Source organism: Halyomorpha halys, unplaced genomic scaffold (assembly GCF_000696795.3).
Source record: "Halyomorpha halys isolate HHAL.00 unplaced genomic scaffold, Hhal_1.1 Scaffold95.1, whole genome shotgun sequence".
Lineage (NCBI taxonomy): Eukaryota > Metazoa > Arthropoda > Insecta > Hemiptera > Pentatomidae > Halyomorpha > Halyomorpha halys.
Genome location: NW_027108063.1, coordinates 88,416 through 101,625, shown reverse-complemented (window position 1 = coordinate 101,625; position 13,210 = coordinate 88,416). Strand labels below are relative to the sequence as shown.

The following is a 13,210-nucleotide window of genomic DNA, read 5'->3' as shown; positions in this document are numbered from 1 at the left end:
TGAACTAATAATATAATTCTAAGCAGTTCAATCTGAAGGGTCACGCCGTAGGTAACTCACAGTGAACAACGCCGGAAAAACAACACTGTATAATTCTAATTTCACGGTGTGTTCTGGAAATGGAGCGACACTTCACTATTCAAATGTTTGGACTCGCAGCTAATTTTAAAGTGCCTGCTCTCTGAATATCTGTAACAGGCGTTGCTTTATTTACTTAGAAGTGGATTGTATTACAAAAGTCTAAACACAAATATTTCTCTCTGAAATTGTTATAAATGTAATACATATTTATTTAACACGATAAAATTTGTTTTATTATTGCCTCTTCTTAAATAAACAAAAAACATATCGATAGTAAAAATATCCTTCTCAATTACATAATAATCTGAAAACTTCTTAAATTATTGATGAAGTATTTTTTTCTACTAATGTGCCATATAGGTAAATTAATTTTTTTAGACTTAAGTTACAAGTTACTAAGAGATAGCTCATTTATATAATAAAATTATTGATGTAAACATCTTATAAATTTCTAAAACATTTTTTTTTTTTTTTAATAGTTAGTAAAATTTTTCTTTACCTAAAATCTCACCTCAAATTATTTACATGGTAAGACTATATTCTTCAGACACTTCAGATTATATTCTCGCCTGATCATTTTTATCAATTACGACGATTTATCAATTAAAAGATGAATTTACGACATAACATAGGTAATGATTGCTCAATTAAATTACAACATTGTTTCATTGGAATTAATTCCAATAATTCACTAGTAAAATCGAATTTCCCACCAAATATATCCTCTCTGCGTCAGTTTGGCTGCCGACAGTACAGTTTCAGGAGCCACAATGTAACAACGGGAATGTTGCATGTCGCTATAGACTTATCTGGAGAAGAAATCTAACGGAACATGAGATATGTAGTTTTGTATTGGACGATATGTGACCCCCCCCCCTATCTGACAGCAGTTTTTATCCGTCTAATATGAATCAACACGGAACCTCGAGCTTTTCTCTCGGGTTTCGATTTAATTGTATTGTCACAGGATCGAAGCTATATAAAAAAAAGATGTTTCGTTTATCCGAGAAAACTAATGTGATTACCAAGCGCAACCAAAATTTAACCTTTCTTTCTTTACATCGCATAGTGGACCAAACGTGTTCAGCTTGAAAAACTAATTAAGTGAGACTATTTTTGACTGAAAACAATCCCTAATCTCATGAACTACTACGGTTATACAATCTCTGTGAATCGAGTTTGCAACATATAGAAGCATTGTATCTGTCGTTAACATTTTTTCCGGGAACCACAAAGCAGTAGAATATTCTGAAATATTTGCCAAAATCCTTCAAAATTTTGGAAAACTTAGAGCTAATATAATTATCAAAGTGCGATTAAATGTTTTGTAAAACCATTTGGATAAACTTCTAATTGCGGTGTAGACAGAAATGCCAATTTTCATTGTAAAAACAGATTTTTAATTTACTCGTGTTTTCTAATGGATGACAACGAATAGTTTCTGATGAATCAATTTTTACTTAGCTACTTCGTATTCATGTTGGTAATTTATGCGTTCTAAGCATCACTTACTAACCACACATAATGGAAAAGCAGAAGACTTAGAAGATTGCAAGTTAAAAAATGTGGTGCAGTGTGCGCATCAAAGAATATCCACTTACACCCTACTTAGAGTGGAAATCATTCTTCGCTAGCTTCAGAACTGATGTTTCTAAATTTTTCATTGAGACAATACTTTCCAGTACTAATTTTCCAAATAATATTTTCAGATGACAATTCTATTTACTGTAATTTCAACAGTCTTCGGAAAAATTTTTTTTTAACAGTAGGGGTATTCATGATGTTTTGTTAAATGTAAAATGTTTTACCATCTTAAATGTTAAATGCATAAGAGCTCCTAACGGAATTTTTGAGCAACCTGTTTTATATAACAGGTTAATATAAATTAACCTTTATATTATAATACCTTTATATTATAATAATAACCTTTCCTTCCAAAACTGTAATTGTTTCCAAATGTTATTATATACTTTTAAGTTTTGGTTGAAGTAATTTATTACAACATGCCTAAATTGAGAGAAAAGTGGAAGTTGTGTGAAAGTTTAGCTTCTAAGTCCCTCGTTGATCTTCTAACATGTGAGGAATAGAATCAAGATGAGCTAATTGACAACTGTCATAGCATTATTATTATTTTCGTACATATTGTCATACTTTATTAGTTATAAAAACAATCAAAACACAAACTACGAGCAAGTACCCTAACACAACAAACAAAATGGTGACGAGCTCACCTGGTCTGTTGCGTGACATCATTCTTCATTTAACTGACCTAGTAACAGACTCTCAACCATGTTATATGTTATATCGTTTAAGCATGATAAAAGATGGAAATATTTCTCTATGTCATGTTAAACTAAAGATCATGAATACCCCTATTATTTCTCGGAGCAAAGTTTAAGCATTTTTCTTTGTAAAAGAAAGCCAGAAATATTAAAGCATATACGTATTTAATAAAATTTACATTCTGTATTATTGAATGCTAAATATTTATACATTCAATATTTGACATACTAAGAATGATTTTATGAAATTATACTTTTTTACATTACCCGTTTTTAATCAGTACTAATAATATGAGGAAGTTGATTATTTCAAAAAGCCAAAATTTTTGTTTTTTAATAAAAATTCCTGTTTAAGCCCTGTCATACAATTTCATGAAAGTAAACCCTATCTGATATTAAAGACCACCTAAATTTATATTGATATACCAAGTTTAATCAAAACATTCAGAGTCTTTTTGGGGACAATCGAAAAAAATATGAAAAATCTATTATAAGTGGCACTTGTAGTCAACCAATTTTTTTGAAAAAGTTCCTGTCTTGTCCCTGGTACATGATCTCCTTAAATATGTAATTTCAGACGTAGAATTTGAAACGTTTCACGATCGAGATAATTTCCCTTACTGTTTATTTCAAAGTAACTATTTAAGTTAATTACATTATCAATACAAACTAGTAATGTATTTTCCATTTTGTGAAAAACACTCACTTCATAATTCCAAGTCGGTTGAGTAAAGGAATAAGAATATGGTGAAGATCTGATTTTATTCCATTAGTATAAGATTCCGACTGAGATAGTGAGCTTTCTTACAAAAATTCATATTAATTCATTTGATAGTTATGTCTAAGCCATTATGTTGTAAATAAACAAAATATATCCCTTAGTTGAAATGTTCAAAATTTTAGTGAAGTTGTTTCACAATTTTGATATTTTGCGCATATGTGTATTACAAGATAACCCTGGATGAACCTGAATATGTTCGTTAACATATTAAATGTATTGATTTTTTTTTTTAATAAAGGCTTTACTTGCAACCGTTCCCAGCCTCGTTAATTAGCACAATTCATCAGTTCATCTTTTCACCAAAAATAACCCCGTTTACAACTGATGCCCCTTTAAGGTCGAAATATTTGTTTCAAATAATGAAAAACTCTTTAAACGTTCTATTTTATAACTTTGGTTGTAATTTGTTTCATTAGGTCCAATTTATGACTTTTGGAAGTGTTTATAGAGCCCTAAACCACTACCAAGTTTCGTTTAGATTAGACCAGTCGAATCTATTGAAGTGATTGCTATTTTTTTCAAAAGGCATCAAGTAAAGCGAAAATTTTATGTCAAAATATTTTATTTTCATTTTTTTTTGGATTGCAAATTCGTATTTGAAAAGTACTATTTGATTGATGATTAAATTCCATGTAACACACAAAAACATCATTGAATTTGGACTATTATCCGCGAAAAAATAGCCTATTTAACTTTCGCCAATATTAAAATAAAATTGTAGAATTTAGGCAGGTTCTCTTTGAATTTTGTATATTTTTTATTATAACTTGAATGTCAAAATTTATTTGGCCGCAGAACATTCTGAATGATAATTAACTGCCTACATTAATCCTTATTGGAACAATATTAGTAGAGAGAGATGAAACCGTTTTTGTATTAGAGATTTATGGAAACCGGTTATTAACGTGATTAGAGACACCACATATTTTATTTACCAATTTCGATTATATATTATCACCATATATTTTTATTATATATTGTTGCCATATAGTTTTATTATATATTGGTATTTATTGCTATAAACTAAATAGATATAATGAGCAATTAATTCAAACATTGATCCAATGTATAAATAAAAGTAACATGTGTATGTTTAATTTTATGTAAATGTATTTATCTATATCATCCTATTTAGTCTGTTTTCCCCACAGTAGGCTAATGCGATTTTCTCAACCAATATTTTATAATTTAACAATAATTTAATTTGATAATTATTACGGTTGTTTATTATTACATTCAATATGATATACTGAATGTCTAACGAACCTGGAGGTTCTATGCCGATGAAACCGACAACTTCAGCGCTGCATAAAACTCAATTAAAACTGAAATCTATAACATCTGACTATACGACCCTCCAACCAATCCCTAATTCATCCCAAGCTTGCGTCAATTGAGAAATCTTTTGCCCGCTCAACAATTTTACAGGCTATTTCAGCCGTCACGATGTTATTACTTTATTATTTAAAGCTCAGCTCTTCCTATAATGTATGTACCCATGAATCGTACCTATAAAGAATGCTATGAAGAATAAAACTGTTGTAAATTCTAAATTTCAGGTTTGTGAGCAACCAAGTAATTTTGCGACGACTAACAAACGTCTCTTACATTTTACTTTTGTTTTATTTTCCCACGAATTTCATTTTTTTTTAGGCAATTCTGGGTCCTAGATACTTAATCTTATCTATAAATTCTCTATTTAAACCTCATATGTGGTCACCTTAAACCTGTTTTTAATGGGTTGCTGTAACTAACACAATCACAGCTAGAAACTGCAACTATTATAACGTCAGAAATCAGTGAGTCGACATTTAAGATAGGTCGATTTTACTCAAGAGTTATCGAATTTTTAATGAATTTAAGAGTTTACTGGAAAAACTTACAAGATAAACAATGAGAGTATAACTTTGTTCTTGACCGGTTAGTATATTAAAATCTAGCCTTTGTTTTACCAAAAAAATATGATCAGTGGAAACTTCAAGTTAAAGTCTCCCGAACCGCCAGATTCGACTTATAGAGTCTAAGGGTTTGCCCTACTGTAATTATTTCCTTTTCAGGCTAAGGAGTTCAATTCTATTTATAAATGCATCGGTGAAAGGGATTAACCTCGAAATTTCGAATTTTTCGACTTAACGAGTTTCGAGTAATTTATTATGTATTAGTAATTTAGTGTTTTGTCCAATAGGTTGTTGAAGCTGGAGTCGGATTGGAGAGAAATGGCTCAGTACAGTACTCCGTTGTCCTCAGCGGACTCAGGATGTCCACCAACTACTCGATATCGGTCGAGGAAGGAAGGAGGACAAGGAGAGTTGGGCGAAACCGGACTATCTTAGTGGCTACTAAAGGATGTGAGTAGAACTGCGCTTAGTAATAAAATTAGGAAATAAAACGTAAATCAATTGTAAAGTTGTAAGTATATAAAGTGTACGTGTCTTTTGTATGAGAGTTTATCCTCCCCCCATAATCAATTGATTAAAAAATAATGTAACTTTTATTAACCATGTAAGGCCTGCCGGGCCAATCTGTTATTAAATAAATAAATTTTCAGTTTCGAAAATCTTGTCTCCAGTTATAAGAAGTGCCATAACGTCTATGTTTTGAGGATTTGCTAATTTTCTATCCTTCAGTTCTTCTCCAGCCCACATAACTTCAGAATTCCCAATGGTATGAAGTGTATACATTTTTTTTCATGACGTTTTTATACATAAAATCAAATTTCTAGTGGTTAAATCTTCTATCCGGCCTTTCTCAATGAGAGAATGAAGAAGTGGTAATTTTCCTAGTCTGATTAAAAAAAGAAGTATGTAATTTTGTTTTCAATAAACTTATTATTTAATTAGAAAAGTCCCTTGAGTCTCCTTTAACCCTTTTACTACCAATCACGAAAAAATTGAGGAAACAAAAACAAATTATCCTTGAAATCACAACTTTGCTAAGGATCGTTAAGGATGGAAAATAGGAGCTTTTGCATTTTTTTTTCTTTTGGTCGAAAAATGTGTTTTCTCTTAGTTACTCTACAGACAATGCGACACGTCTATCCACTGGGATGTATTGCCCCGCTGGGAATGCATTTACACCAAACGTCTACATATTTTCTCACCAACAATGTTGACAACCAAATCAAAATTTACATTTGTTACCGATATCTCGAACCATGTTCATTCGGTTTCAAGATATCAACTAAGGAAAGAGAACTGATAAATTGTTCATACATTAAGGACTACTATCCAATCATTAACTGAGCTGCTAAATACAAACACAGTATATTTCTCGATCAATTTTAAGACATAATATAAACACACATTGTTCCAGTTTTACTTTCCATTCGGCATATTTATTACAATAGTATTATTATAATGACTACATTTTATTAAAAATGCTTTTTCCTATAGGTAATTTTAACACTATTAATTTACACTAATTGATTCTATGGTTAATGTTCCCAGAGAAAAACTAGATAAATAAAAAAATAAAAGCTACATCAAATATTAAAATGTTCACATTGTCATTGAAGCATACTCCAACAATATTTATTTTGTATAAATATCAAAATAAATAGACAGATAAAAAAAATACCAATAATTATAAAAACTTGGCGAACCCGAAGGTTGGATTCCAATACCACCAATCGCTGCCAACATATATGTCTAGTAACGCCCGTCCAAACCCTTATCAACCTGGTCTTGATGTAATCCTCCCGCTTACGCTTTGGAATCTGTTACTAACCCCTACACCTTACACGCCGATCTGATTCACTGCTATCGGCAAAAATAATAATAAATAAATAGAGTTCGCCGCAGCAGCTTACCTATGCCATTTAGCCATCAAAATACGACCTATGAGATTCAGGATACGGTAAAATCACTATTCGTTAATTGATATCATTTGAGTTAGATTGAAAAAAGTTTTAAAATTTTATAATTTTATGAGAATTGTATATTTTTTCACCTTGATCTTTTCGCCTATCATAGGTTTTCATACAAATACTGTTACATTCTATATATATTTCTTGGTAAATTATGTTTATAAATACATATTAAATAATAAAAATAATATTTGGTTCAGGAAACTGAGGAAGGAGACTTTTTTGGTATATAAAGAAGATAATAAAGCCTTAGTGTTCTAAAAAAATTAACTAACTTTATTCATACTGCCAAATTTTTACTCATACAGACATCATCAGGGGATTAGTGCATTAGTTAAAATTCGTGGAAGTGTTAATTTGAAAAATGGAAGATTATTAATTGACCGTGTGTGAAGATGAAAGGAATATGGTCCGGGTGCGGTCAAGAAAAATTTTTCTTGACCGCACCCGGACCATATTCCTTTCATAATTTGAAAAATGTTTATTACTAGGACTTATCAGCTAAAATCTGTCTTATTAGACACAAGCCTAACTACAAATTTAATTTATGTAAAGTATGACCTTCATAACCTTGTAAATAGAATTTACCAGCTTCAAATATTCTTATATTGAATAAAATGAAAAAAAAATGACCTAAAGAACCGGCATACTACTCCCTAAATTTTTTAAAAATATAGTTCTGATTTTGAGAACTCTCTTATTCATAACGAGAACACTGGAAAAAAAAAATACTTTGGGGCTTTGTATATTTCAAAAAATCTGAATAATAACATCAATAATCATTAAATTCTAGTTCTGATTTCAGTCAAACATAATAAATAACTAACATGACCTTGGACCCTCTAATTTAATTACTATTTCCTTATCATTTTTGAATGGATATCGTAAAAACTGTTGATAGGCACCAAAAACATTTTCATATTACTGCATGCGCAAAACTAATCTATAATTATGGAAAAATAAAATATTTTGATACCTGGTATAAATGAATATGTTCTTTTCTTCATACACTACCATATTCGATATACTAAATTAACAACACCATTAGTTTTAAACAGATCGATAACTTAACGAAAAGAACTTCAATTCGAACACTAATACAGGAAAAAACTATTAATGAAATTGTCACTGAATTAATGAACTTTTAACTAAAACTATATAAAAAACACACACATTACTCGAGGCACAATTTACTTGGGAACTTAATTCATTGCAGTCCGCCAATGTAAAATACAGTGTTGCCTCAATAAAAATGTTCTAAGAAAACAAAAACTTTTAAAATGAAAGATTTTAAACTAATTTTTAAATAGAAATGTTGACTCATTATTGCAGAGATCATTTCAATACCTGAGAACGAAGACAATTATATTTTGCTTGAATGCACAGTATTAAATACATAAACGTAATTTAGGGAAATCATTCGAATCAGCTGTGAAAGTGCTCGTGACCCGATGAAATAAACATGAACAGTATCTGCTGTAATTGCCTTCGACTGACAGGCTTGATATATCGATCTTCACTTCATCTATTATAGCTAATACATTCAACCAGTTAACAGGATATTCGCATGATTAACTACCGACTTTATCATCCACTGTGTAAATCTGTAGGTGAATGATACATCATATGAGACCATTGAGAAATCTTTTCTTCCAAAATTGATTGTGAAAAAATATTGCAAGAAAAAAAAGGTAGGGGTGGATCCAGAGGAACGACCGTCTTGCGTCATACATCATAGAAACATTTAATAAATTACTCAAAATTGCAAACAAATTTATAGTTTTGATGGATTCTACGTCTCAATCTTCTTTTCAGGCGGTATTATTTATCTTACCAATCCTCTGGCGACACCCCCTCCCCCTTATAAATGTAATTCTCTTCTGAAGTTGGTTAAAATTTTGTAACTTAGAATTAATACCAAGAAAAACAAACAGATATATATATAAATGGAAAGTAAAGTTCTTTAGTCCTAATTTGTTTATTAAATAGATCATTCTGGTTCATGAATGACTAGTAAAAGAGGATCCTGGCATATTCAGCTTTATAATTGAAAGGAGTTCTCACATGATAATCAAGATGAGAAATAATAATGAAATGTACAGCCCTTATTTAAAAAAAATTAACTATCAAAATCACAAATTGAATGTCCTTTTATAAACCACAACGGGAAAAGCAAATGATAAGCCTTCGTATTCTGTTAATGTTGATAACCTCATAGCAGTTAGTATTTTTAGCAACAAAAAAAAAAATCATATTTATATATAATTTCAGGAAAATAATCCACATAGGTATTTCTCACTTGCAAGGAAAACATTGCTTATGATGTCCAGTTTATTTATTAATTTTTTTGTTTGTCTGCTTGTTTACTCATTACATTATGTTTTTAATATTAAAAAAAAAATTTAATTATATTTTTCTTTTTTTCCAATTACGTTATTATTTCTCATACAAAATTTACCAGTGTGTAGACAAGACTGTAAAAACAAGCAATTTGAAGCTTATTAAAATGAAACTAAAATATCAACTTTTCTTTTAAGTTTCTGCACGTGCTGTGAGCTGCCTACCTGATGTCTCTGAAGTGGAAGTTGAAACTGGTCCATACTTCCAAGGCAGAATTGGGGTTGAATCTGGTCCATGTTCCATTGATGGAGACCCTAACAGCCCTAAAGATACTTACCTTCTACGAATCCAGCATGCAGACTGCGGTTCCGCATCAAATGACACAGCTGTATCCACTTTCGTTCTTGTTCAGGAGTCTTCCCACATTTTGACACATTCCACACGTAGATTTTTAGTACTATGTACATTCCAGCCAGAAACTTTGACGGTGCGAGCAGGGTAATTAGTATTACTAATATATAATAATTTTTTTTTGACTGTTATTGATATAAATTTTTGAGAATCTTTTGGTTCAGTCAATGATAAAACAACTGCATTGTGTCAACATTGGAGATTTTATAGTTCTAGATAGTCATGCGCTACAATGAAAAAAAAAAAAAAAAACAGTTTTGTTAAAAAAGATTTTCAATTATCTTGTTTTTCTTCATACCTTTTTTTTTCCCAGAGATTTCTATATAAATAATAACTGTAGTAACCAATAGCTTGTACAAGATTTGCAAAAATACTGAATACGAGTGTAATGGAGAAAGGTAAGTCTGAGTTATTTGGTCTTCCATACCCTAACTGTTCATTTCTAGCAGGTAGTTGCAAGTTTTGTATTGTTTATTGTGTATTATTGTTTATGGTATAGAAAATTAAGCTTAAAAACAATTGTAAGAATTTTTTCTATTTCTTAATCTTAATTTGTATTCTATACATTTTAGTGTTTAGTTAGGAAAATTCTTTTTCAAAAAAATTGTTTTGTTTTGTCATCGAAGGGCTTGACAACGGAAAAAAAATCTTGATACATCACCACAATATCTACGTTCTTTTAGTATACATTTTTCATATGCACTGAAAAAGTATGCCCCTCTGAAAGGGAAATATTTCTATTTACAGAAAGTTGATTTTGGAGTCTAAATTACTTGCTCTAGTATTTTTCTTTTAATTATTTGACTAAGTTTTCAGAAGTCAAATATTTTATTATTCGAGTGAAACAGTTATTGGTTTTATAAATTAAAATTGTTTTTTTTTTAACTTGCCACAGTAATATCTTTATTTATTTAAAATGATGATTATTATTTTAATTCAATCCTAAAATATGTCGCATATCACAGGTTAAATTTACCTCATACAGCTGATGGAATGGTAGAGCCCAGTCTTAGCGATATGTCTGAAAATGAAGTTCATGCAGCACCATTAATGCAAGATCAACAAAAAGAAGGTATACCAAAATAACATGCCATTATTTTTTTTATGTTAACAAAAATTATATCATGATTACTGTTACACAGCTGGAAACAAAGATATGGGAACAGTTTTTGGAACAATTGGAATAGTTGCTGGCTTAGTCGCTGTGGGATTGTTTATGTGGAAGTACCTATCACCAAAACTCTTAACAGGTATTTTCCTTAGACACTTATTCTTCACTGACAAATATTTTTATTGTAGAAAGAATTATGATGCTAAAAAATACAAAATGCTGAGGGTCAACTTTTATATTGTGGCATAAATATGAGTTGACCTCCAATCTAGAACTAAATCAAGACCTTTGCAATTTGGCTACAATCTGATGATAGCATGTAAATTAATGCTTTCATAGGTTTCAATCCACCAATAATAATACCTACACCAGTAATATATCAGTAATATATGGAGTTGGTATTAAGAGTCTTTAGATTATTTTTATCCATTTCTCGAATATATTTATAAGCTATTCACTTTATTATTAAGATAAATAAAATAGGAAGAAATATAATGATATCATTACAAAGAAAATAATGAAATGGCTAACACTGTCTTCTGGTCCTTACCAAATTTTATTCTTATGGAAGGAACTTGATTGAAAGGAGAGTAAAGTAGTTACGAAATGAGAATAATTCAATTATTTTTAATTTTTTACAAAAGATCATTTTCATTATAAATAGTACTTGTTTACCACAAAAATCAGTCTATGCTTTGAATGGTGGAGTTACTTAAAATTGTTATGTTTTAATTCAAATGGTTTTATGGTTCAATGATGTTGATAGTTGACCATAGATTAATGTGTAGAGAACCTGGTCAGTGGGAGGAGGGAGTGAGGTCAGCAAATAAACAAAAAAAAATATTTATTTGTGCCGATGTTTCGACCTGAATTTCAGGTCTTCACCAGGGAGTATAAGCAAAGATTCTGGCTAATTATTTAATATTCTTAGCCAGAATCTCTGCCTATACTCCCTAATGAAGACCTGAAATTCAGGTCAAATCGTTGACAAGAACAAATAATTTTTTGTTTATTTGCTGACCGCACACTCCCTCTCTGACCATCTTCTCCACAGGTTTTAAAATACAATTAAAATACAAATAATACATTTTTTAAACATTTACAGTTGATGAAGGGGAGAGAAGAGAATATGACAATTTGGAAAGTTCTAATGCAGAAGCAGGAGAATCCAGTACTGAAACAGTTACAGCAGAACAAAAAGAAACCTTTAACATAAAACCAAAACATGAGGGAACAACCATTGAAGAGGTCTCTGAATAACTTGATAATTGTTTCATTACTTTACTAAAAAGATATTAAAAATATCAAATAACTACACGGTGTGAAAGTAGAAAGTAGATTAGAAAAATTAGTTAGATCATTACAATATTTCTTGCATTTATTGATCATAAAAGAAAACACAATAATGCCATAGACATACTCTTTACTCTTAATATGTTACAACTCAAACCTTAAATAGCTTATTGTGTTATTCCAAAATCCTCTAGAATAGTATAGTTTAAGTATTATAGTCGATAGAGTATTAATACCTTTAAATACTATTATAAAACATATTATGTATTGTGATTTATATGTGTAATGACATTGTGTTATTAGACTTAAGTTGTTTTTCTCTTAAGGCATTTCATGGTAAGTGGATTTAATTTCAAACAGTAGAAAGACTGACTGAACTTTTCCTATTTTTTTTTTTAATGTATTAATTATTTATTTCTGTATATTTAGATTTGTACATATTTTAGTTCTATATTAATAGTTATTATTGTTTTAGAATGTTTTATGATTGATTAAATATTATGTTTTGAAATAAATTCTAAAAAATTACTTTTATTTCTGTCCAAAGCTGTTACTGCAACCTGCCCTAAAAATTGTTCTTCATACAGTTTAAAAAACTACAATTAATTGAAAACAGGAAAATTTGGTCTAAATGAGAAGGTTAACAAGAAACATAAAATCTGCATATCTCTGAATCTTATATAACAAAAAAATATAAGTACCATGAAAACAGCAAGATAAGGTACCTATTCAATAGGACAATTAACTGAGACCTATCTTACATAGTTAAAATAACTTGTAAATCAACAATAAACTTCAATATACCACTAAAATGATGTGTTTATATATTAGATCATTACATTATATACACACACACACATATATATATATATGTGTGCGTGAATGTATAAGTGCTTAGTATGGTCTTCAGTTATAACCACCGACCGGCATTGGCTCCTGAATTAAAAAAAAAATCTAGATAATGCTGTAAGGTTTTATCAAACAATCAATTATTTAGATTATAACACTAAATTTTTAAAAAAATCTGCTTCAGTGCAGATAGTTTT

At 29.9% G+C, this 13,210-nt stretch overlaps 1 protein-coding gene across 1 annotated transcript in view; it reads left to right on the top strand.

Annotated features, from left to right (window-relative positions):
• The window catches only part of LOC106677375 (uncharacterized), a 206,629-nt gene extending 194,027 nt beyond the window's left edge, over positions 1-12,602 (top strand). The window contains exons 4-8 of the mRNA XM_067046429.1: positions 5,330-5,492; positions 9,547-9,847; positions 10,726-10,832; positions 10,903-11,010; positions 11,977-12,602. Of these exons, the coding sequence (XP_066902530.1) occupies positions 5,330-5,492; positions 9,547-9,847; positions 10,726-10,832; positions 10,903-11,010; positions 11,977-12,131 (834 nt within the window). The 3' untranslated portion in view covers positions 12,132-12,602. The remainder of the gene's footprint in view (positions 1-5,329; positions 5,493-9,546; positions 9,848-10,725; positions 10,833-10,902; positions 11,011-11,976) is intronic.
• The last annotated feature ends 608 nt before the right edge of the window (positions 12,603-13,210 follow it).